The sequence below is a fragment of the Triturus cristatus genome, chromosome 11 (assembly GCF_964204655.1).
Source record: "Triturus cristatus chromosome 11, aTriCri1.1, whole genome shotgun sequence".
Taxonomy (NCBI): domain Eukaryota; kingdom Metazoa; phylum Chordata; class Amphibia; order Caudata; family Salamandridae; genus Triturus; species Triturus cristatus.
The window spans coordinates 111,828,669-111,854,418 of record NC_140594.1 but is presented as its reverse complement, the minus strand read 5'-3'; the positions used below and the strand labels follow the sequence as shown (position 1 = coordinate 111,854,418).

Here is a 25,750-nt window from a genome sequence, read left to right as displayed (position 1 = left end):
ACACGGGGTACTTGCTACCATAAAGGGTCTAATAGAAGTGCAAGGATGCTGTGACTGCCGTTTATGGTGATGTGGTGATTCATGTGGTTTATTCATTGCCTGCTGCCTTTTTGTGCCCTAAGGTTATGATGTATGTTGTTTTCCCTTACATTGCCAGGGATTGCCTAAGAGGCCCAGCAGTTAAGTGTTATGTATGTTATAACCTGCATTTTATGCCCGGATGTTATTTATATGTGTGAGTTATACCACACAAGCATCAGAGAGCCTAAACATAGATTTTAGCGATGTTGAGGGGCTCGACAGCAATCTTGACATCGAAAGCATCCAGATTGATCTAGACGCTGTCTGGTGGGGTTTCTTTGGCATCGTTTTTCCCACAGTCAAATGTCTCACTGTCGACAGCTGCAACGTTGGTACTGTTTTTGATGTGTTCCCCGGAATGACAGGAGTCACTAAAATGGTGATCACAGTGATTTTTCTTTTTTCTCTCTTTAGCTCTCTCTGAGGGAGACCGTCTCAAGAAAGGGTCTGGTTTGTTAAGAGGGAGCCCCATCTGTGTCTTTTTTCGTCTCCTTGTTTTATTCCTCCTGACACAAGTTCTCAAGTTATCTGAAACAAATGCCCTACCTGTCGTTAAGGGCTCTTTTTGTCAAAATTTGCACCGAGTGTGAGGAAGGAAGACGCACCACACAGTGAAGGGATGAGGACGCCTTTTGTGACCCACACAAGAGAGATCTCATGAAGAGTGTAGGCATTTCTGTAACAATATTCCTTTTTTGTTGTGGGAAAAAAAGAAATCACTGGTCTTCGAATACGTCAAGTGAAGTAGAAAAATCCTCAATTTAAGTGAAAAACTGAAGAAAAATTGGGTAAAGAAATTCAGAGGGCGTTCTGAGCTCCACTTAGTACGAGTCGTAAAAAAACTGAGGCTGTAAGGCAAAATGCCTGTGAAAGAAAAGCTAGCAAGTAGAAGCTGCATTTTAATCTCTGCAACTCCTGCACTCTGGACCTGACAGAGACCCTTTTACTTAAATTTTCCCTCTCTATGCGCAAGTTATCAGTTATTTCAGATAGAATACAGCATTGTCTTCAGGCAGGTGCTGTAGTGATGTCGTACTCCATTAAAGGAATGTTACTTACCCTGTAAGCATCTGCTTGCGGCATCTATTGCTGCAGGTACACATGCTCAGCATACTCCTGCCATCTAGTGTTGGGTTCGGAGTTGTGCGAGAAGGGACCTTTCTTTGTTCAATGTCCCAGTGATTAAAGCCTTCATGGAGGGTCTCAAATGAGTTATTCCACAACGGGTTCCACCAGCACCTTTGTGGAACCTCAATATCGCCCTCACCAGATACACAAGCTCCCCATTTTTTAACCCCTATGTTCATGCCCTGTAAATTTCTTTCTTGGATGATTACATTTCTAGTCGTCATCGCATCACTTAGGTGTGTTTGTGAGCTCCTGACCTTAACCTTGGAAGAACCTTTCTTCCAATTGAATAGAGACAAAGATCTGCGCACCATCCCTAAATTTCTCCCTAAAATGGTGTCCCATTTTCATCTCAATCAGTCCCCACAACCATATTCTCATGCAGAAAGGGCTCTTCATAATTTAGATGTTAAAAGAGCACTTGTGTTCTATATTGATACAACTAAAACTTTCAGAAACTCTAAACAGTGTTTTTACCTCCAGACAAAGGCACCCCTATATCCAAATCTGGCACAGCCAGATGGGTAGTAAAATGCATTCAGACTTGCTATGCTAAGGCTAAAAGCCCTTTACCTGTTTCTCCCAGAGCGCACTCTACTTGGAAAAAGGGAGCAAACATGGTCTTCTTAGGAAACACGCCCATAGCTGACATGTAAGGCAGTTACATGTTCCACACCACACACCTTCAGCAAACATTGTGTGGCTGTTTTAGCATGCCTGCAAGCTAATGTAGGCCAGGCAGTAATACATACCATTCTCCAAACAACTGCAACACCCCAAGGTTAGCCACCAATTATGAGGATGAATGCTTTAAAGTCTATGCAGAGCATGTGTATCTATAGCCACACATGTCAAACTGAATATGTTACCCTGTAAGCATCTGTTCGTGGCATGTAGTTCTGTAGATTCACATGCGCCCACCCTCCTACCTGGACGCCTCTGGCTATTGCAGGTTCTTCCATTTACTTTTTTCACCACATATACATTTAGTATAGTCCTCACATTACCTACAAGTGCTGTACACTCCTTTCTCACCCGCATGTGGGAAAACAGTCAAATAATGGGGGTGAGGCCCATGCGCATGATCACCGAGAGGAGGAGTCACTCGACCTCGTGACTCAAAACATTTCTTCGAAGAAAAACAACCTGCACAACTCCGGACCCAACACTAGATGGCAGGAGTATGCAGAGCATGTGTATCTACAGCCACACATTAAACTATACTTTTCTAATTCAGAAAAGTACTATCTTGTCTTGCTGATCATGGAGGTACCACCAGTTTATGGACAATGAGGGATTTACCGCCATCTACATATTGACTAAATATTTAAAGAATAAAGTGTTCTGGGGTCCCCGCAAATGTGCGTGAAAATTCTAGGTTATTGGCTATAAGTGAGGAGCCAATAATGTAGAATACTGTTTTGTACCTGTGTTCAAAGTAAAATTTCCAGTAGGAAGCATGCCTCGATTTTCTGTTTTAGGATTGGCTCTGTGTTAAGATTGGCTCGAGGTATGATGCACTATCTCAGCTGTGTGCTCACACTTGGCTTTGTTAGAATTTCAAATCCCTTTAGGGATTCGTCAAAGATCTTTTGGCAGCAGCACCACCATTTTGGCTTCTTCAAACTCCACTTTTTCCTTTCATTGTTGTGTGTCAACGTTTGGTCCATCCTCCTCTCAGAGTTTTTTAGCTTCTTTTCCTTCTGATTCCTTTTCATAGTCAAGGTATGAAGGTTTGCCCCCAATGGTGTCTTTGGTCTTCAACCTATGAGGCTCTTTGTTTTTAGGTCTCTCCTACGCAGCGCGCATGCGCTGCACAGAAGGACCTTTAGCAGCCACTCTGCTCTTTTTGGAAGCACATACTCGTGCTTGTGGCGGCATCCACCTTGCGGGAGCGCGCCACAAGCACGAGTGTGTGCTTCCAAAAAGAGCCAACTGCGCGCAAACGCACCACTCCCGGGCCAGCAAACACACGATTGCAGTGCCACCAGTGTGTTTGGCTTTTACTGTGACAAGCATGCATGTGCTTTAAAATAGCAGCATTAACACGCACGCCCCACTCCCGGGCCAGCAAACACACAATTGCAGTGCCAGCAATGCGTTTTGCTTTTACTGTGATAAGCACGAGTGTGCTTCAAAATAGCAGCATTACTTATTCACTCGTGCACAGCAATCATTCACTTTGTGTTTTGCTTTCACTTTGTCGCTATTTGTTTTATTTTTTTATTCCCCTACTTATTCACTCTATTTAGCTCGCAATTTGTCTCATGCTCATTTCATTTTTTTTTATCCTCCCACAAGACAAGGCAACATGGACTGTTACTTTTTCACATCACTTCTTCCCTCTCTCTCTCTCCCCCACTCTTTTTCTCTATCTCTCTCCCTCCACCCTCTCTAACTCGCTCTCTCCTTCATTTTCTCTCCCCTCTCCCCCTTTCCCTCTCTTTCTCACCCCTTCATTCACTCTCTCCCCCCTTCATTCTTTCTCCTCTCGCTCTCTTCTCTCTCACTCACTCTCCCACTTGAGCTCCATCTGCCACTTTCTCTTATTTTAAAAAAAAAAATATTCCCCTCCTTATTCACTATATTTGGCTCGCAATTGGTCTCTTGCTTTTTAAAAAAATAAAAAAATGTATTCTCCCACAGGACAAGGAAACATTGGCTATTACTTTTTTGATTCACTTCTTCCCTCTCCCCCACTCTCCATTTCTCTCTCCCCCCCTATCTAATTCTCTCTCTCTCCATCATTCTCTCTCCTCTCTCTCCCACCTTCATTCTATCTCTTTCTCTCCCCTTCATTCACTCGCTCCCCTTTTTTCTCTCTCCTCTCGCTCTCTCTCCCTCTTGAGCTGCATCTGTCACTTTCTCTCGCTATTTTTTTTAATTTGTTTATTCCCCTCCTTAATTACTCTATTTGGCTCGCAATTTGTCTCTTGCCTTTTTTTTTTTTATTCTCACAGGACAAGGCAACATTGGCTGTTACTTTTTTCGCATCACTTCTTCCCCGCTCTCTCTCTCCCCCCACTTTTTTTTCTCTCTCACTCCCTCTCTAATACTTTCTCTCCTTAATTCTCTCTCCTCTCTCTCCCCTTTCATTCTCTCTCCCCCTTTCTCTCTCTTTCTCTCCCCTTCATTCACTCTCTCTCCCCTTCTTTCTCTCTCCCCTTGCTCTCTCTTCTCTCTCACCCACTCTCCCACTTGAGCTCCATTCGCTCTCTCTCGTATTCGCTGCTCCACTCTCCTCCTCTTTGGCCTGCGGGTTGTAAAAATCTACACAGCACACAAGGAGCCTCTCGAGCGGTCTCAGAGTGCTGTGTAGTCATAACATACAACTTAAAGTTTGTGTCTTTTGCTCAAATCACTAAACTATTTATCAAGCTTTTCCATGCCTATCTATTGTCACACATTATTTGTTACATGGATGCATTTTAAGACAGCAGCATTAGTTATTCCCTTGTGCACGGCTATCTCCTGAATCATGCAGCTGTGACAGTTTTCTCATCAGTTTTTCCCTCGTGCTCTCTTGCTTTCTTTTTTATCATTCACTCTGTGTTTTGCTTTTACCTTTTCAAGCTATTTGTCTTATATTTTTATTCGCTGCCTTATTAACTTATTTTGCTCGCACTCTGTCGCTTGATTTTTTAAATTTTATTTTATTCTCCCACAGGACAAAGCAACATTAACTGTTTTCACATCACTTTTTCCATTGTGCACTCTCTCTCGTTTTCTCTTTTAGCATTCACTTTGTGTTCTGCTTTCACTTTCTCTCGCTATTTTTTTATTCCCCTCCTTATTCACTCTATTTGGCTCGCAATTTGTCTCTTGCTTTTTAAAAAAAAAATTATTCTCCCGCAGGACAAGGCAACATTGGCTGTTACTTTTTTCGCATCACTTCTTCCCTTTCTCTCTCCCCCACTCCTTTTCTCTCTCTCTCGCTCACCCCCTCTCTAATTCTCTCTCCTTCATTCTCTCTCGCTCCCCCTTCATTCTCTCCCCCCTTTCTCACGCTCTCTTTCTCTCCCCCCTACTAGCCACTATATATTCTATTTACTGTCTTTCTACAGATTTAAAATAGTATGCTTTTTTCTCTGATATCAATTAAAAAAAAAACTATTGTTTTTTTTAAAAAATATATATGCCTTCAATGGTTCTACTTTTATTTACACATTCATAAAGTTCACAAACGGTAATATAAGCAGCTTTAGATTCCTTTAACACTTACACTAAGGGCTACTCTCCATAACACTAGGATAGCTTTCAAAAAATGTCTTCTTTATCCTATTCATCAATAAGGGTTCTTTAAACAAGTGCAAACTGCACACTATAATTTATGGTCAACATATACCAGGCCAATCTCACATTTATAACAATACAAATTAGCATTACAAAAACCATTCATTAAAACACTCTCTAAAACATTCACACAGCCAATAGCCCTTGCCTTTAGGACCTTACAAATGTTTCACGATACAACAGCTCATAATATTGCAACAACAATATTAAACTGCATAACTAAATAATTTTAATATCCCAAAAGCAAAACAGATTGCCATATACAATAAGACCAAAATATTGTTTAGTTATCCAAAACAATATCTTTAGTGCAAAAACAACGTCTGTTACATAGCTAAAAACTTATAAGATCCCAAAGGCGAGACCTATTGGCTTTGCCAAAGCTTGTTGCTCTTTCCTTTGACTGCTGGTTGATATAGTGTTGAGGGTGGTTTCGGTGTCTTCAAAGGTACACATCTGACTTCATACAGGGGAGGACTATACCCACCTACTGGTTGATGCCCATAAGAAGATAAGAGGTGAAAAAAGGGCAATATCGGATCCAACCATTAGATGGCGAAATAACGCACTGCATCTCAATCCAGAAAAGATCCATGGTGCAAAATGCGTCTCGGCTGGATGTCACATAGTGAAGTATATAAACATGACAAAGGGAGACTGTCACTGAGGAGAGCTAGAAAGGGGTCTCTGATTCAGGTGGTTTACCTGGAACCCCCACGAATATAGCACATGCTGCCTTATATAGGCTGGTGAATAAAAGAAAGTGGCTTGCTCATACCGCCATATTTGTGCTTGCATTCTCAAGTGTGTAGAGAATCCCCCTCTAATATATCATCTATCTGTTCACATTCACTACCAGTCAATCCAGCTGCTCTAGCTTCTGGGTACAGTTTGCCAAGCTATTATTCCCCAGAAAGGGGCCTGGCAAGCAAGTTTATGATGAGGTGAATTCTCGCCATATATATTTTTTTCTTTTTGAATGGCACCAACAGAAGAATACAACACTTCTCTATGGCCTGTAAGGCAGACCACGCAGACGTCATTCCATTCCCTCTGACTTATTTGTACCACAAAAAAGGTGCATTTACCAAAGCAATCCAGCACAGTGGTAAATGAAAATAAGTGAGGGTTCCCGTCAATAAAAACAAAGGAAAACTAAGGCATTCAGAACCAGGCCCTCTCTAAGGAAGCTAAAAATATCCTGTGTTCAAAGTATGTTGCAGTCAAACGTACTGGGTTCCTTGCTCCTTCAGCAAGACCTTAAACGTACAAGGTTCAATCTTCAAACATGTAGAAGCCTATGCATATGAGCACCAGCCCCCTGCTTTGCTTTTAAAGAGGATTTCTGGAGTAGTGCTTTCTGTCAAATGGGGCCGATTTAAAATAACTGGACTGGTTTAGAAAATGTTGCATCTGCTTTAACAGTTATTTTCAAAAATCAATCTTTTCAAAATGAACTCCAGGATTCGGCACATGCAAAGATTTTCTATAAGTTAAGCTTTCAAAGAAATCTGATGGCTAACCTTTCAATTCGCAGTCAAATCTCGATCCGTCATTATCTACCCTTGAGGATTTGTTTTCGACCGAGACAAAAAAATAGATTCTTCACACAAGGGCTTCATGATGAATTTCCAATGTCACTATATTTTTCTTTTGGCACAATATATAGCCCTCAAGACACCACTTCACCTTCAACCAAACTAATTTTATTTCTAATACAGCTGAGTGTTATCACTATTTTATTGCCCTAGATACAAATGTGTTCTTTAAATCTATTCTCAGAACAGCACCATATTTGTTCAAATCCAAAACAGAGGCAGATGGTCTACATTCTTTCCATGGTTCCAACAAGAAGCAGAGTCCTTCTGAGAAGTTTATGCATTTTTACTGTGGGCACATAACCTGAAAAGGGTCATCCGATGCATTCAATGGATCTTCGATTCCTTGGAACACATTTTAAAATTCTTACAAATGTAGAACTACATTGGATCTGATAACCTGAGACCCAAACGCTCAACTAGTTTCTGATTCGAAATAATAGAGCATCATGATTAACAATAGCAACAATCCGATTATAAGCCCTATTAGTCCATTTCATCAGCATACAGACATTTATTTGCAACGATTAACTAGCTTGTGTTTTGGCTATCTCCATACTTGCAAAAGAATCAACCATCATCCTAGTGGGTGAATGCTTCCCAAAGTGTTTACAACATTTATGGACTAATGAAATAAGGTGAGTAATATCAGGTTTATTCCACAACTTAATTTTTTTTTTGCTTCTTTGTTGTGTGTATTTCCATATTTTGGAGCTCTTATGAAATTAACTTTTTAGTACAGCCATATTTTAATGTTAAATAGGAAAATTAGGGTCATCACACTGCGACCAGTTCAATGTCTTACCACATTTTAGTGAAAATCATTTCATGCACGGAGTAAAAGAATGAATACGCACGTGGTTATGGGTGGACCATGAATGGCCGTCACAGCAGGCACAAAGGTGCGGAAAAGGGAATGATTGAAGACTGGGGATCGAATATTTGCAAGGACTGCATCCAACAAAGGCTGGCACAAGTATTGCTGCTTGGTAGTGGGCACTGTTGGAGGAGGAGGGGTTGGCTGAAACAGAAGCAGCATAGCTATGAGTATTCGCATGTATCAACAAACAACCATTTTTTGAGATTTAATATAATTTTGCAGACTCCAAAGAATGTAAAACCTACAAAAAGAAGGAAGTATTAAAGAGAGAAATGAGTATATCATTTGGCAGAGCAAGAGCGAACAATTAGATCAACAAGAAAGATGTACACAACAGCAGGCGAATAACACACGTTGATAAAATGTTGTGAAATAAACACATTTAGGCAAATACCGGAAGAAATAGACAAGCTGCTAACCGCGGTAACGCCTTATCTGGTAGAGGCATGATCTAGCCGCAGATTCTTTACCTTTGAATTTCTGAGGCGTCAAGACTGGGTCCAGACTTTTTTTTCTTTAGCAATATCCCTGCACGCCAGTAGGTGGCATCTGTCGGCTTCACGTGACAGTCAGCACCATTGTGGCGTCCGATTCACCTATATAGGCGCCGCCTCGGTGAGCTGACTTCAGTTCCTTTCCACGACTTTCCACGCCAGAAGTGCGGAGCCATGAAGTGCACTGACATTGGTGTGTTCTGAACAATTAGGGCGATGAAAGGGAACAGCCCTTACTCTAAAAACCTATCAGCAGTGCGGGGAGGATAGGTGGGTTGGTTAGGAATCTGCAGCTAGATCAGGTCTCTACCAGATAAGGCGTTACAAAAAGTAAGTAACTTGTCCATCTGATAGTGTCATCTAACAGGAAATTACCCCCAGGCCCCTTATGTCCTCGTCCCATTTATTACATATTGGAAATGACCATCTCCACAACAGAAAAAAGACAGAAGAATGCTGTTACACTACCCCGCCCCTCCCACAGGGAGTATATATACCGGCCTAACCCAGCATTCTCCCTATTCTTTTTTTCTGTCTTCCGACAGAAAGGGATGTGATGTTTGCGCTTACCTGCTGTTGGCTTCTGGGACGTCTCGCTGGGCTGTCCTCTGCGTCCCTGAAGTCTTCCTCTTTGTCTCGTCGAGCTGCTGGGCTTCTCGACGTCTTGTTCTGCGGACTCCTGGCCTGCCGGGCTTGCCGGGAGCCGCGTTGTGGGTGGCCGGTCCTTTGTGGCTGGGGCGCCGCTCCTCCCGGGCTGAAGGCCGCCTCTTCCTGCGGCTGAGCCGGTCGGGAAGACGCGCTGCTGTTGCTGTTTGGGGCACCTCGAGCTGGTCTTGGTGAGGCTCCTGGTGTTCCTGAGTGCCGGTTGCTGCTGTTGGATTCGGCTTTCCTCCCTGGACGCTGCGTGGACGCTTGGGGGTGCCAGTTGCTCCTGGTTTTTCCTATGCTGCCTCGGTGCTCGCATCTGGGCTGGTGGTGGGGGGTCAGTGTTGGTGATTGACTACCCCCGTAGTGAGTACCGCGTAGTGGTTTATTTTACCACTTACTTGCGGCGGCACACGGGGAAGCCTGGGTCATGTTCCCATTTTGTCTTTCATTTCTCCCTCGGAAGCTGGGTCTGGTGGCAGTGTGGACGGCTGCTTCCGTGTCATGGGCCTGTGTTTGTTCCTCATGATCGGGGGTTCGACTCCTGAAGTGGGTTCTCTCAGCTTTTCATCCTTCTGGGGTTGTTCACATGTGTGCCCTTGCGTTGGGTGACGGAGATCCATATGTTGTTCAGTGCCAAGCTTTAACAATTCCTTTGTTATACGCATGGGGGTCTACCGATGCTGTGTGTGCCATGCTGGAATTCGTGGCCATTTCTTGCCTGCTTTTTTTTTTTCCAGGTTGCAGGGGTTCTTCTACTTTTGGTGTCCTCTTCCTGCCTTGCAGAGTCACTGTGGCCTGGTGGTTGTGGTCATATACTCTTTTTCATTGGTCTGGGTTTCACTCTCTTGTGTTTCCCTGCCTGTGTTGGCTGTCTGCCGGGGGTGGGGTGTGGATACGGGTTGCCTCGTTTCCCTCGTGCTTACTGCTGCTGTCATATATGTTTCTATGGGCATGTGTCCCTCTGGGCAGCATGTGGTCTGCTGTTGCACTTTGGATGGTCTTGGTGCGGGGGGTTGGGGGTGTTGTTCGCCCCTCCGGGTCGCTGCCGCTTCCTGGGCTTCTGGTGTTCCCTGGGATGCGTGCTTTCTGCCCTGGTACGCTGCTGCGTGTTTCTTCCACTTTGTCCCCTTTGCTTCTGCGCCTCTTTGAGGCAAACCTCTCTGTGTGGTTCTGTTGGGAGTGGTAGTGTCCATTCTGCCTTATGATCTCTTTTTTCCAATATGTGTCCTGCGCTGCGTTTTGGTGTCGCACGTTGGTACCTGTCCTGGTCTTCGGGTGTCGCTGCCCTGTTTTGGTGCTGGTTTGTTGCCTGCTAGCGCTCCCTGTCGGGGTGTTCCGCTGTGCTCGCTGGGTGTGCCTTGGCTGGTCTGGTTCTTGGGGTTCCTGGCTGTTCCTTCTTTGCCTCGCTGTTCCTGCGATGGGCTGTTTTATTGTGCTTCGCTCGGGCCCTGGCGTCTGGTCCTGTGTCCTGTGCGGTTCCACTCCACGGCTTCTGTTGCTGCGTGCTTCCCCTGCTGCCCCCTGAGTGTGCTCCTGGTTTGGGTCCTGTACAGCCTGGGGTGGCTGGGTTGGACCATGGGGACTCCTGGGTGCATGGAGCCTTTCTCTTCCTTCCTTGTGTTGGCTCTGGCTTTGTGTGGCGTGGGTGGCTTGTCCCTGGCTTTGGGCTGCTTCGTGTGGCCTGGCTGGGTGGTGCTCTGTTCAGCAGCCTGCCGTTTCCGTGCTGGGTTCGGCTGTCTTTGTTATTCTGGGCTCTTGCACTTTCCTTGCACTGTTCCTGGCTTCTGTTGTTTCCTTGGCTTGGTCCTTGTGTTCCCAGGCTGCTGCTCTCCGCTGGTTTCTCGGAAGTTGCCCTTGTGGTTCTGTCTCCTGTGCTTGCCTTTTGCCTTTGGTTTCCTTCGGTGGGTCCTGCTCGCACCCTTCGCCTCTGGTCTGGCCTTTCCTGGCTCCTGGTTCTGTCAGTGGTGCTGCTCGGTCTGTGGCAGCTCCTGCTGCGGCTCCCTGTCTGCTGGATACTCTGTCTGTTGCCTGTGTCCTGCTTCGCAGCTGGTTGTGAGGTTCAGCCCCTGCTCCCTTCGGGTGGCCTTCCCGCTCTGTGCACTTCCTGCGGTGGTTGTGTCTTTGGGGCTGAGTGGGCCATGCTTGGTGCCTGGCTGGTTTCACAGGTGCTGTTGGCCTCGGCTGTGCTTCCGGGGAGGGGGGGGGGGGGAGCGTGTTCTTGTCCCTGCCTGGTCCCGTTTCTTTAGCCGGGGTTGGGCCTCGTTTTTTTGTTCCCCGTGGTCCTGTTCTGGGCGCCGTTTTCCGGTCTCTCAAGGTTGCGGGCTTGCGGCTGCCTCTGCTTTGTCTCCGGCAGTGCCTCCTTGTGGTCTCCGTTTGCCTTCGCTCCCTGTTGGCAATTGGGTGCCTGGTTGCATCCTGGTGGGGTGTCCTCCTGGATCTGCTGGTGCTGTCTGCTCGAGGTTGTCCGCCTGCTCGCTTGTGCTGGTTCCTCTGTGGTCAGGTTCTGGTCCTTGCATTTGTGGGGTGTTCCTGCCGTTGTGGCCTCTTGGTTCTAGCTGGGCCTGTTTTGGGCTGTCTCCCACTTCTGTCTTTCCTGATTGCCTGCTGCCTCTGGTTGTGTCAGTCGGGTGGCGTGCCTGGCTGCTGGTCCCCTGGTCCTCTGGCGGTCTGCAGCTTGTTTTGAGGGGGTCTGGTGGCTTGTTGCGTTGCTTCCTTGCCTAAGCCTACTCTCCTCTGTTCCCTGTGGTTCGACCAGGTTGGTCCTGGTTCGTTCCTGGTTGTGGGGTCTGCCCGGGTGTTGCGGGTGCTGGGGGCTTCCTTTGGGTGGTTGTCCTTTCCGGCTTCGCCTGTGGTGCTGTTCCCGGAGCTGCTTGCTCTCTGCCTTTTGGTTTTGTCCTTGTGGCTGCTGGCGGTTCTTCTCTTCTGTGACTTCTTCGAGTTTCGGTTCCCCTGTCGGGTGCTGGGGCCTGGTGTCTTCCGTGTTCTCGGCCCTTGCTGTTCCAGGTCTTTGTGCGGTTGCCTTGTTGTTTGTGGTCGTGCTCGCTCCGCTGTTTTCCTTGCAGGGGTTCTCTGTGCCCATCCGGCCTTTGCTTGCCTGTGCTCTGTTGGGGTCCTCCCCTCTTTGGCTTTCCACGAGTGTGTTTTGGGCCTTCGGGTCCTTATGGTCGGGCTGTTTGCTTGGCTTCGGCTTCTCGCCTGCTTGTGTTTTGTTGCGGTTTCTGCAGTGGGGTTTCTCCCCTGCTTCTTCCTTCCCCTGATGTGTGCTGGGCCTTGGGGTTTGGTTTGCCTGTTCTTCCGTCCTGGCTTCTGTTGCTGGGCTGGTTTTGGGAGTCCTTCCCCTCGGGGTTTGGTGTTTCCCGACTGTGGTGTGTGGACCTCTCCGGTTTCTTCCGGGCCCCTGGGGAGTCCGGTTGTTGGGCTCGGGTCTTTGCTGGCCTGTGTGTTGTTGGTCCTGCCTTCTGCCTGGTCTGTTTGGGTTCCTCTCTGCCTGGCTTGTTCTTTCGGTGGTCTTTGGTTGGGTTTGTCCGCTGCTGCTGCAGTTGGCTCCCTTGTGGTTCCCTTGTTCAGGTCTTGGGTTCTCTGGATCGTTTGGTCGGCCACCTGTTCGGTTTGGGGCCTGTTGCGCCTCTTCTCGGGTGATCGGTGTGTGCTTGTCCAGGCTGTGGCTTCCTGCTCCGGTCTCCCAGGCTTTGCTGTTGGGGTGTTCTGCTGGGGCTGTGTTCTTTGGGTCGGCGCTCCCTCCCGTTACCCTTTCTTCCTTCTTTCCCCGGTGCCTTGGCTTTCCGTCTTGGCGTGTCCATGGGCTCTTTCGCCTTCCGGGCTGGGTGCTGGTCGGCTTTCGTGGTTGGTGCTGGTCTCTTTTTACTTACCGGTAATCTTCATTACTCCGGGTCCCGTTGTCCTCATCCCATTCATACGCCCCGCCCTCCCTCACGGCCGGCCGGCCGGCCTTCCTGTTGGGGGCTTGGTGGTTCAGGGAGAATGCTGGGTTGGGCCGGTATATATACTCCCTGTGGGAGGGGCGGGGTTAGTGTAACAGCATTCTTCTGTCTTTTTTCTGTTGTGGAGATGGTCATCTCCAATATGTAATGCATGGGACGAGGACAACGGGACCCGGAGTAATGAAGGTTACCGGTAAGTAATAGAGCATTCCTTACCTTTGAATAGATACCCAAGCAATACCATCCCCAGCAGGGGGGGTGGGAGGGGTGTGGATAGGTTAAGGTTAGACTAGGGAGTCCTGCAGGACAGAGCAGAGATGCTATGAGAAAGTGCCTCATTTGCATGGTTAGCCCCCACTACTTGCCTGGTTTTGATGTGGTTTCAAATGTAGTGCACAGTGTCCCTACTAACCAGGTGCCCTGTGCCAGTGCTCCTTCCCTAAAACAAACTCCCAATTGGTACTTCTGCCCCCTGTAAGTCCCTAGTAACTGGTACCCTGGGTACCTAGGGCCTGAGAGCTGGAGAGGGTCCCTCCTTACCTACGTTGCCAGGCAGTGTTAGTATTTAGGTAGCTCCCCCAGACTAGACCCTAGATATACGAAGACTTAAGAATAAAGACATCCTGCAGCAGAAGCCAGAAGACGACAACTGGCTTGGTCTCAGCCCTGCTGGCCTGTCTCCAGCTGCGAAAACCCTGCGACCTGTCTTGCACCAACGACCTCCAAAACTCAGGGAGGACTGTTGCCTTCAATAAAGACTCCAATCTCCAGAGGACAGCAGACCTGTCCAGAAGAAACCAATCCAGGCGGATCCACATCTCCTGCCCACCCTGCACCGGACGCAAATGGCCTGAGTGTCTCACCTGTGCAGTGAATTCTCCACCACGGAGCCTGCAGTGTGACTCCAGAGGCTCCTCCTGAGCGCAACCGGCTCTGGCAAGCAGATTCCGATGTCCAAAGGCACCCCTGCACCCAAAGCCCCTGGGCCTTGGTGAGCTGAACAGACCGTGCCCCTGCAACTCCCTACATCCCAACTTACCTCTGTCTATGGTCTTCCTCCTGCAACTGCTGGTGGCACACCTGCAGCCTCTTTGCCAACCAAAGATTCCTCATTGAAAAACACTGGGTGCCGGACGTTGAATTTGCACCCGGCCGCCCCTGTGCCGCATGCTTGGTGCTGGTTTGTGGCCCCCCCCACCCCTGTGCTTAATCTAACCTCCAAAGCTTGGCCCCTACAACCAATTTATGTGCCTGCAAGCAGTGTGGCTCCAAGCACCCCCTGTCTCCATTAGGTCGAACTCCGATTTTGACCCATGTGCCGCTGGCGGTGCAGTTTTGGTACTTACCTGACCCCTGGCCCTTGCTGACTTTTGGCTCCGAAGACTGAAATTGTAAGTTCAATACTCACATGTTTAACTGTGATATTGATTTTCCCATAGGATGAAATTGGACAGTGTGAAAAAGTTTCAAAGTGTAGATTTTTTAAAGCGAAAAGTAAATTTGATTAAAAACTTACTTACCTTATTACAAAGACCTGGGACTTAAAATAAAATACAAAGTATCATTTTATAAAATTGGTCTGGATCTCCTTCTTGCGTCGTGTGTCTATTATTGATCATTATATGCAATAAATGTCTTATACTTCTCTGTGTTAGGCCTAAGGCTGCTTTTGGGGAACCCCCTGTGCACGGTATTAACACCTAGTGATATCATATACAGAGCCAGCTTCCTACAGATGCCCACATTGGTGCCTGACAAATGTTGAGGACTGGAACTCCACATTGCAACAACGTGGTAGCAGCCTTTGCTGTTTCGAATGAGCTCTTAAGCCTTCAGGAGGTTGCTTTTGGCCAGAGTGTAGAAAATATTGATGCAGAGAATGACCCGTCTCAAAACAGTCCTCTTGTGCAACGCACAACCTTTCTTTGATCCAACGTACATCACGAAGAGTAGGTCTATGCCCACCACCCCCCTCCCCCGAACTCTTTAGTGCGGTCAAGGTAGAATCACAACTCTCTTTTTGGGTCCAGATTGTGGAGTCGCTATTCTTCTTTAGAGGGGTGTGGAGGAGTGTAGAAAGTGGGCAAGGTGACAGATTACACCACATGGAATGGTGTTACTACTTTCAGTAAAAAAAGAGGCCCTAGTGTGAAGCACCAACCTATCAAGGAAGATGGAGACTTGGATGACGGAGCCTGCAATTGGCTCCCCCTCCTGGCAGATGTAATTGCCACAAAAAAAGGCTGTTATGATAAGCAGCCAGAGGGGGCAATTGTGCAGAGGTTTCAATAGAGCGCAGATTAGGAAGGAAAGAACCAAATTAAGGTCCCACTAACGTGTACAAGTCACTTAAGGAGTCTATTTACAATGGGAGATTTGAATAAAGAGGGTTGGTCCAGCAGCCTCATTAAGGCAGACAGGACCCAAAGGTAACCTCAGAGTGCCCAGTGAAGAGCCCTGCTGGTCAAGGGTCAAAATAAAAAGCAAAACGTGAGATAAGGAAGCAGAATCAATAGACCTTTCTGTACAATATTTTACAATTTTGTGTCACCGGCAGGTGTACATGGTCTTGGTAGAGGGACGCCTGGCTACCAAAATAACATTACAGACTTTGAGAGGAAGGTGGAATGCCATCAACTGCCGCCACTCAATCGCCATGCAAGAAGGCGTACAATTGACAGGTTCGGGTGGAGGACCCTCCCCTGCTGCTGCAACAGAAGATCCTCCCAAAGGGCCTACCTGATGGGAGGATCAGATGCTCAGTCAGACAAGCTCGGGATACCAGACTTTCTATGCCCTGTCCGGTACCACAAGAATGACTTAGACCCAGTCGTTCCTGATCTTCTTGAGCACTGGTATTGAGGAGTGGTATTGGTGGAAAGGCGAATAGGAGGCCCGGGCTCCATATGAGATGAAAGTGTCCGAGCTGTTGCAAACTCCAGCACGCAAAACTGCTGACTTGCACGTTCTCTGCGGAGGTGAACAGATCCAACCAAGGCTCTCCCCACTGTTGAAAGGGGCCTTGTGCCACCTCCAGATGGAGACGCCATTCATGATCCGCTAGGTATAGACAGCTGAGTTTGTCCACCCTGGTGTTCACACTCCACTGTGTCCTGAACAGATCCGATGAAAGAGAGCATCTTCGAGGGAGTCAGATGTGATTTCGACTAGCTGATAGTGAACCCCAGCAAATGCAGATGGTTTGCCATAGTCTGGAGGTGGGAAACACCACCATGGGGCAAGCTCGCATACAACATCCGGTCGTCAAAATAGGGGAAGACTGGCACCTCTGATCTGCGCAGATGAATTGCGACCACCGGTATCACCTTGGTGAACACCTGGGGGACACTTGTGAGGCCAAAGAGGAGCACAGAGAATTCAAAGTGCTCATGGCCTACTGTAAATCGCAGGTAGCGCAGATAAGCAGGCAGGACGGGAACATGGAAATAGGTGTCCTGCAAGTCAAACGCTGATATCCAGTCTCCTGGACCCAGGGCAGACAAGACCTGAGCTTGAGTGAGCATCTTGAATTTTTCCGTTTTGAGAAGTAGTTAAGTGCTTGCAGGTCTAGGATAGGGTGCAGGCTGTTTACCTTCTTCAAGACCAGAAAGTAGTGGGAATAACCACCACAGCCTACTTATGGCAACAGAGCCCTCTCTATAGCTCCCTGGGCCAAGACAGTCATGACTTCCTTCTGAAGCAAAATCAGTGATCCTCCGTCAGCCGGTCGTAAGCTGGAGACATGGAGTGAAGGATAGTCTCGAAGGGGAGGAGAAGCTCCTTCAGACTATCTGAAGGACCCAGCTGTCCAAGGTGATGTTATGCCAGTGGTGGAGGTGATAGCCTGACCAGACCTCCGGTTGTTCAACCCACAGTGTCAGAACCAGCCAAGCCCACAACCACGCAGAGGTTGTTCAACTTGCGCAACCTTGTGGCAGGAGTATGGATGGCACAGCTTAAAGCCCCTTACGTAGCCATGAAAGGGGTGAAAGGCAGATTGGGGGCGATTGGCCACTGAGAGGCCCAAGGACTTGGCCGTCGCCCGCAATTTCTTAAAGTGCTCCTGTGCCAGGTCTGCTTCGCCTCCGAAGAGACGGGTGCCATCAAAGGGCATGACCATGACAGAGGCCTGGACATCCCCTGAAAAGCCATAAGTCCTTGACCAGGCGTGGTGTAGAACAGCCACCGTTGATGAAATCGCTCTGCCCAGCGAGTTGGTCATGTTGAGACTACAACGAATGGTCAACGTTGCCACTTCTCTCCTGTCTGATACTGCTTGCCAGAGGATTGCCGGGGCTCCTCCGGGACCTACGGCAGCACTACACAACCGTTTCCCACAAAGTGTGGGAGTAACGGCCTAATAAGCATACGGTGTTCACAGACTGCAATACAAGGCTGGTGAAAGAAAATATTTTCTTGCCCCAACTACCCAGCCTCTTAGATTCCCTAGCCAGGGGTGTGGAAGGGAATGCGCCTTGGGAGGTAAAGGCTTGGATCACCAAGCTCTCTGAGTTAGGGTGTTTGGTGAGGAAATTTGGGTCACCCGGTGCAGGGTAATGGCTGCTGGCGATTGTCCTATTCACAGGAGCCCATGTGCTAGCCTTGGACCAGGTCACCAGCAGGACATCAGTTAAGGCCTTGTTGAAAGGCAGCAAGTGTTCCAAGGAGAAGGCTGTAGGACCTCCTTCAAGATGTTAGTCTTGACCGCCACGGAAAGAAGCTGAAGGCAAAGGACCTCAGCTGTCTTTAGCACCACCTTAGAGTATGACGCTCCCTCCTCTGTAGCCATGGTAGGGGGGGGGAGAAAGCAGGCCAGAATCTGGAGAAGTATCCACTCCACTGGCCTCATACCAGTCCATTTCATAAGGCTGGTCTTTTAAAGGTTCCAGTGACCCCTCCCGATCATCCTCCCTTCCTAGCCCTTTAGAATAGGGCTGAGGAAGTGACCTAAAACCTAAGGGTTCTGTCGGCGCTGGAATCGGCAGCAATCCGGCTTGTTGGGTATAAGAATGGAGCTGGTGCCACAGGTGAACCATAGCTATTGCCCTCTTCTTGTCCTCCTCAGGGAGCTTGTTCAAAGACTCCTCAATCTCATCCCACTGTTGGTGTCCATATCTATTTAGTAGGGCATTTGAGCTAGCAATGCGCACTGTGTTACTGCCTCCTTTTCCATCATTCTCCCCACCATATCCATTCTTTTACTTTCTTTTTCTGGCGGTGGCCTGGTGTTGGATACGGTATTTGCTCTCCTTCTGGCTGTGGCTTATTTTAGTTGCCCTTCGTTTCCATCGGATCTTTATGGTGTCTTACCTTCTCAGTCTTCTTTTTTGGATCCTTTGTCGTCTTCTCGGCATGGATTTTTTCAGAGTCCCCTTGTAGAATCTCGATGTCTGATCCCTCGTACGTCGACTCCACTGGTGCTCCATGTTCTTCCTCATCGCTAGAGAAACCCAGGTCCCTCAGAGAAGTTTTGTTTGCGACATTGTGGCGTAATGGGCCGGTCTTTGATTTTGGCGTATCCTCAGCGTAGTTGGCAGGAACGCTGCACAGGCCTCACAGTCCTTGTCTTGATGATCTTCAAACAGGCAAAGGTTGAAGACGTCGTGTCGGTCACGTTGAGAGTACTTGTGGGGGCACTTGGGGCAGAACTTGAAGGGGGTATTCTCCATGACCCCTACCTTGCCATTTGTGGACCGGAGTGCTCCTCTGGTGATCAACCGAAGCTCTGCTCCTGCCACCGGTTACGACGTTGATGAGTGATATTTCTCGGCAATCTTCTTTTTCGAAGTTTTTGGGGGGAAATCGAAACTTTCTTCGGGCTTCCTGTCTTGCTTCCAGACCCAATGGCAGAAAAAAGAATCTGAAGATGGCCACCATACACATCAACGTCCAGGATACCGTCTGACGTCACACATGGGACGTGCATGGCACTAAATGATGGTAGACAGAGACCGGAAAAAAAAATAAAGCTACAATTCCGGACCCAACCAATAGATGGCGGAATAATGCACAGTATGTGAATCCAGAAAAGGATTCACGCTACAAAACTGCACGTTCTATGTGTGAAAACTGATAAATAAAAATGTAAAACAATTAAAAAAAGGTAAGTAAACTGTGGATAGATGTCTCTAGCAGATAAAATGAGCAGTGATATATCCCCAAATTGCAGACCAGGCACCAGAACATAGCTTGTGTAAACTTTCTAGGAGAGAGGGTGCATGCCACCCTGTAAGACATACACCCTATCCCACATACTCTGGCTCCAATAAACAAATGTTCTCAGTCTATAAAAAGTACAGTGAGGAGGTGACTTGGAGGACTAGTTGTTTTGTCTGAAAGGAGGGGCACTTCCAAACCACTTAGCATCAATCCCTTTAACCCCTTCGCTGCTAGGCCTTTTCCCACCCCTGAGCTAAGCCCTTTTTTGGCTATTTGGGGTAGTTCACGCTTAGGCCCCTATAACTTTTTGACCACATAAGGTATCCACGCCAAATATGCGTCCTTTTCTTCCAAAATAATGGGATTCTAAAGGTACCTAGGGTTTGTGGATTCTCCTGGAAGGAGCCCAGAAATTAGCCAAAATACAGCTACATTTTGTTTTTTGGGGGAAAAGCGGGGAAAAGTGGGATAAAGGGCTACAGATGAAAGCGTCTGTTTTTTCCCCTGCGAATGATATCAAAAAAGGGGTTGTGGTGCTGAAATCACCATCTTCCCAGCTTTCAAGGACAAGCAGACTTTTGTCAGAAAACCACATTTTTTTTTTTTAAGACAGTTTTGGCATTTTTCTGGGACATAGCCTATTTTGTGCTATTTTTTGTGCTTTCAACCTCCTGCCAGTTAATGGTAGAAATGGGTATGAAAGCAATAATGGATCCTGGAAAGCTATACATTTTGGAAACGTAGACAAAATTATGAATTCAGCAAGGGGTCATTTTTGTAGTTCCTTCAAGGTTTCTTTATAGAAACTAACCGTTTAATATAGGATTTTTTTTAAATTAGTTGAAAAAAACACCCATTTGTGTCAACGTTTTCACCTGTAACTTCTTCTAATTATGACAGCTGTTTAAGAGCAATATACCGTTACATCCGCTGGACCTTTCTGGTTGTGGGTTTATATAGGACTTGTGGGTTCACCAAGAACCCGATTAACCCAGAGCCAAAAACTGAGCAGCATCTTGTAATGTTTTTTTATTATGTACTGGGTATATAGCAATTAATTTGGGAAAATATATACATGGAAAAATCGTTATGGGAGACACCTAGGTATTTCTGAAATTGGATTAAAATATAGAGTTTACAAACAGTAGATATTTGCAAATTGTGAGTACCCCTACAAGCATGAGAATTATAGGTCATTTTTCAAAATGACCTTTTTTACACATTGTCTTTCATTTGGAAGGCAGAAATGCATCTAAAGTCAATAGGTAATAACAGTTGCTCTACAATTCTGTTACCCTACGTTTCCCAATAAAAATAGTACCTCACTTTATTTATTTCTACAAAGTTTTATATAGCGCGAACTTGATCCGAATCGTGTATCAGAACGTTTTACATAGCACCAGTTGCATTACATGAGGTCACATTTATTTTTGTTAGGCACGGGGAGATTAAGTGATTTTCCCAGAATCACATGATGTTCAGCGTCATTGCAGAGACTCGAACCCAGTTCCCCAGATTCGAGGTCGGCCGCCCTAGCCGTTAGGCCAACTCCTCTCCCTACTTGTGTGGGTAGACCTAGTGCCCGCGACAGGAAACTGCTCAAAACGCAATGTGGACACACTTTATTTTACAGTGAAAACTGACCCTTTTTTTGCAAAGTGCCCAGCTGTAGATTTTAAACCCTAGGTCTGCCAGCACCTAGGCAAACCTATACATTTTTGAAAACTAGACACCCAAGGGAATCCTGGATGGGGTGACTTGTCTGGGTCTCACCAGGTTCTGTTAGCCAGAATCCCTTGCAAACCTCAAAATTTGTAAAACAAAAAGAAAAAAAAAAACATTTTCCTCATATTTCTCTGGTGGAAAGTTCTGGAATCTGCGTGGATCCACAAAATTCCACCCACCCCGCATTCCCCAAACTCTTCCGAGAAAAATGGTACCTCACTTGTGTGGGTGGGTCAAGTACCCACGACAGGCAAGGACCCAAAACCTATTGAGGTGCCATCAAAATTACCTATCACAAAACAACCTGATTTTTCAAGGTGGTCCCATGAGTTTTTGGCCCCGTGATCGGCAGCCATCTAGGGAAACCTACCAAACCCACACATTTCTGAAAACTAGACACCCGGGGGTGTCCAGCAAGTGGGTCCCCCAACATTTCCCTACCCAGAATCCCCTGCAAACTATGGCAGATCAGGGGCTACTGTCCCTATCTGCCTCCTGAGGGGGTGGCAGAAAGACTGGCATTTTTTTGTGGGGGTGGGGGCATTGGCATGCCCATTCTGGGCAACCCCCGCCCTGAATTTTGGAAAAATAAAAATCCCTGGTACCTAGTTGGTTTTGTGTGCACCATCTGCCTCCCAGGAGGGGCAGAAAGACTGTAGCATTTTTTCTTTTGGGTGGGGGTATTTGAATGCCCATTCTGGACAGCCCCCACCTCTACGTGTGTGTATGTGTATATATATATATATATATATATATATATATATATATATATATATATTACCTACTGGCGGTCGCCAGTAGGTAGTTATAGTTAGGACCACGTTTCCATAGGAAATCCGCAACATTCTATTTTGAATAACTTTGGCGCCGGTCGACGAATCCTCGCGAATTTTTCAAAATAGGTGGGGCGATACGCTCCGCTCCTACCCTGAAAGTCTCGGGGGGATTCGTCAAGCGGGGGCTGAGATAAAAGGGGGGTCCCAAAACGCATTTTTCCCATGCATTTTTCCATAGGACCTTTAGACACAGCTACAGCCCGAACGGCTGAACAGAATTACTTGAAATTTGGCAGAGAGGTAGCCATAAGGTCAAGGAAGTGCCTTTTGCAGGTCTGGTGTAAATCTGTTCAGTATTTCCTGAGAAAATAGCATTTAAAAGCATATATATATGTGGGCGGAGCCTAACCACACATCTCATCCTGAGATCTGATTGGCTGTCAGCACTTCATCCAAGAAGTGTTGGCAGCCATCTTGGGACCAATATACATGATAGCACCTCATTAAAAAGCATTGCAGTTAATAGAAGGTTTTAAGACTTTAGTTACATTATAAATCATTTGTTGATGGTACCATACTCATTTTAGGAATTGTGGTATGTTCTAAGGTGATTTCACCATGTGAAAAAGCCTTCTGCTGGGATATCATGATTGAGAGAAAAATATTTTCTCATGCTTTTACCACAGAGGTTTGGAAGGTGATCTATAAACTAAACAGAGAGCTTATTTTCTGTAAATTCACATTATCTTTCTCAGTCATGTGAGAATGAAGTCTGACATTCTCAGTAAAACATGTACATCCAACAAGGGCAGAGACTGTCAGTTGATTCCTTTGTGTTCTACTGCAGCTTCCCAGAGTGTTCCAAAGAACTACTAGAGCGCTAACAGTCCTACCTATGAGGAGACTGCAGTAAATGAGGAAATTAGGAAACTTCATAACAAATAAGTCTCCCAAGATGGCCACCAGAGACAAAAGAGCCCAAATGTAGCCCAAATATCACCCAGATGTAGCCCAAGTATAGCCCAATGACAGAATGTCCCAGAGTGTTCTTAAAAACAACTAGAGCGCTTACTGTCTTCATTATGACAAAAGTATGGCACACCTGAAGCCATCTTGATTGGAATAAACTGGTAACACTTAAAACATTTAATTTAAAAAGGAACACAATGAGGGGGTTCATTTTGCCATAGAAATTATCATTAATGCTGAAGAAAGAAAATGAGGGCACATTTTGAGTGACTTCTCAAATCCTCTTCTATTTCATTAAAAAATTCTGACATGCAGACTGAAACATGCACTTTTAATACCAGGAGCAGACTTCCATGGCGAACAGTAGTTTTACTACAGTGATCTAATGAGCAACTAGAGTGCTAACATTCAGAATTTATGGCAAATGTGTGACATATCTGAATACCTTCATGATGGAATCAACGTAAAAAACTGAAAGCATTTCCTACTGAGGAGACTGCAGTACATGAGGAAATTAGGAAACTTCATAACAAATAAATCTCCCAAGATGGCCACCGGAGACAAAAGAGCCCAAATGTAGCCCAAAATCACCCAGATGTAGCCCAAATATAGCCCAATGACAGAAGTGTGCAAAACACTTATTATTTAGTGTTTTTGCAGTGTTATATAGTGCAGACTTGTCAGGTATTGGAGTGCTTTACATGAGCATTGGTTACATCACACAAGCACAAATTCATTTTGGTTGTAGACATGGGGAGACTAAGTGATTTGACCAGAATCACAGAATGTCGAGCTGAAGCAGAAACTTCAACCTGGTTCCCCAGTTGCAAAGTCTGCAGTTCTGGAAGTAACACCACATCCTCTCCCCTAAGTGCAACATTTAATCAAGTGGTCAACTGGATAAAAAAAACATAAAGATAACAAATAATTTAAAAGTGCTTTGTCGCTATTTGAAAACTCAGACAAAATGTCCTTATTTTAGTCTTTTAGAGCACTAACCATAATTTTGATGCCAATAAGACCCTCTCATATATGTAATTTCTAAAGGAAATGCTCTAGGTATTACAGTTTTGATTACATCAAGATGATGTCAGGCGTTCCACACTTTTGTAATAAATATAGAATGTTAGCAATCTAGTTGTTCATTGGGATACTGTTGAGAGGCAAAGGCCAGGGGCACGGACTCTGAAAATTGAAGGCAGGTAGGAGAGTGCAAAGGCAACAATTTAACCACACTGAGCAGGCAGGAAGGGCCGTGGAAGCACAACAGACTATGGAGGGCAGTGGAAAGGGGGGCAGGGGCAACAAACCAACAATACAGGACTTGCAAGAGAGGCTGTTGGAGGGAAGATCTATTACGGGTCAAGGAAGCTAGAGGCGGTCCCCAGAGCCCCGGGAGCCACCACAGAACTGAGCAGGAGAGTGAGTCAGGGACAAAAGGGGCACCTTAATTTGAGCCGGGGTGCCTAGGAACGCTTGCTCCAAAAATGAAGAAAACAGACATATGAGACATGGAATTGGTGGCAGAATACAATGGCAGTTTAATGAGAAGATACAACTTCAAAGAAACCGCAGAATAGAGACATAAAGTACAAAATACAGAATCCAGATAATCATACAGCTGTCATGATATTCTCTGTATCTTAATTAATGTACTGACAGAGAGAGAGAGAAAACACATCTATAAATGCATCATGAGAAACAAGTTACACCAAGGAAAATGTTACCTAGGAACACTCACGTTTACTCTTAGAGCAAGCATTCCTGCAATTACAATACAAAATCTTTTAAATGCAAAAGTAAAGAGAACAATGGTTAAACATAACATGACATTTCATATAGGTAAAATAGAATAAGATACTTCAAGCAAAGCAGAGCAAGACATTTTAAGCAAAGGAAGACAAGAGCTCCCAGCTCTTGGGGAAAACCTGCACAGCCTGTTAACCTACATACAGACGGCGAGGTAGTCCGTCGATATCTGTGGGTGCTCCCTTTTTATATCATTTTGTGGGCTTCTTTGCACGCTACATCTACCTACGTATGCTACCCAAAAGCTTCGTCTGCAGATTTTACCAGACATTTCGTCATTTACCCACTTAATGCTGACAATGGACTGGGTGAAAAGGTCAGTCTCTCAGGCCAATCGCTTATCGTAAGTTCCATAGAGCAAGCAGAAAATAATGGGTATTGTACGGGAATTCAATATATTCATGTACAAAATCTCCTCAGTTCTCCTAACTTGATGCTCTGCGGTTGCCACTTCCTTAAAAGCGGGAAACCTGCCCAGGAAGCAAGTACCAGTCCAGGATGCAGCCTACTGTATGTCGACAGCTTCAGTGGGATGTTGAACTTTGATACCGAGCACGGAGCACTCGGGTAGGGTGGGGGCTACTAGTTTGGAGCAGAAGGCCTCGCAGACCTGCCTTCAGACTGCTATACACTAAAATTGCAGAGCTATGGTCAATTTAATAAAGAGGCCTACATATTGAACAGAAGGGCCTACACAGGGGTTTTATGCTGGCTGAGTGGCAAGGATGTCTCAGGATAATTATATAGCAACACAGGACCCGCTGGTCAATTTAATACGGCCTACAAATGCGGCTGGCAGGGCAAGGACAAGGGTCTCATACTTCAGGTGTGGACAGAACGGGCCAGGGGCCCCCTGTGATACAAAATCTACCCTCCTTCAAGGCTGTGGCAATGTAATAGACCATTGTGGGCAGAAGAAAGAGGCAATGGTAGTACAACCATACATGCCAACAGACCCGATTCAGCCAGGAAACGTCCAATGTTTTTAAGCTCAAATGGGCTTTATTTGATCTGTCTCCTGTCTACAATATCCTCTTTTTCAATGTAACTCAAAGGGGAAAATCAATACCCCAGTTTTTTTTCAAAATCTCCCTCTTACCAAGTTCAAAATGTTCGCAAGTATGGTACATTGGATCATGGAAGGAAATGGGATAGGGACATGGACTTGGATAACAGAGGACAAGAGGGGCATGGAGAGGTTCACCAAACTGACCCTGCAGGACAGGCATCAGGGTTTGCAGCAGCACAA

The 25,750-nt window shown here is 46.3% G+C and overlaps 1 protein-coding gene across 2 annotated transcripts in view; it reads right to left on the bottom strand.

Annotated features, from left to right (window-relative positions):
• The window catches only part of MED15 (mediator complex subunit 15), a 723,364-nt gene that overhangs the window by 203,645 nt on the left and 493,969 nt on the right, over positions 1-25,750 (bottom strand). For both annotated transcript variants that reach the window (XM_085634093.1, XM_085634094.1), the window contains exon 14: positions 7,958-8,121. In XM_085634093.1, coding sequence (XP_085490219.1) covers positions 7,958-8,121 — 164 coding nt within the window. The remainder of the gene's footprint in view (positions 1-7,957; positions 8,122-25,750) is intronic.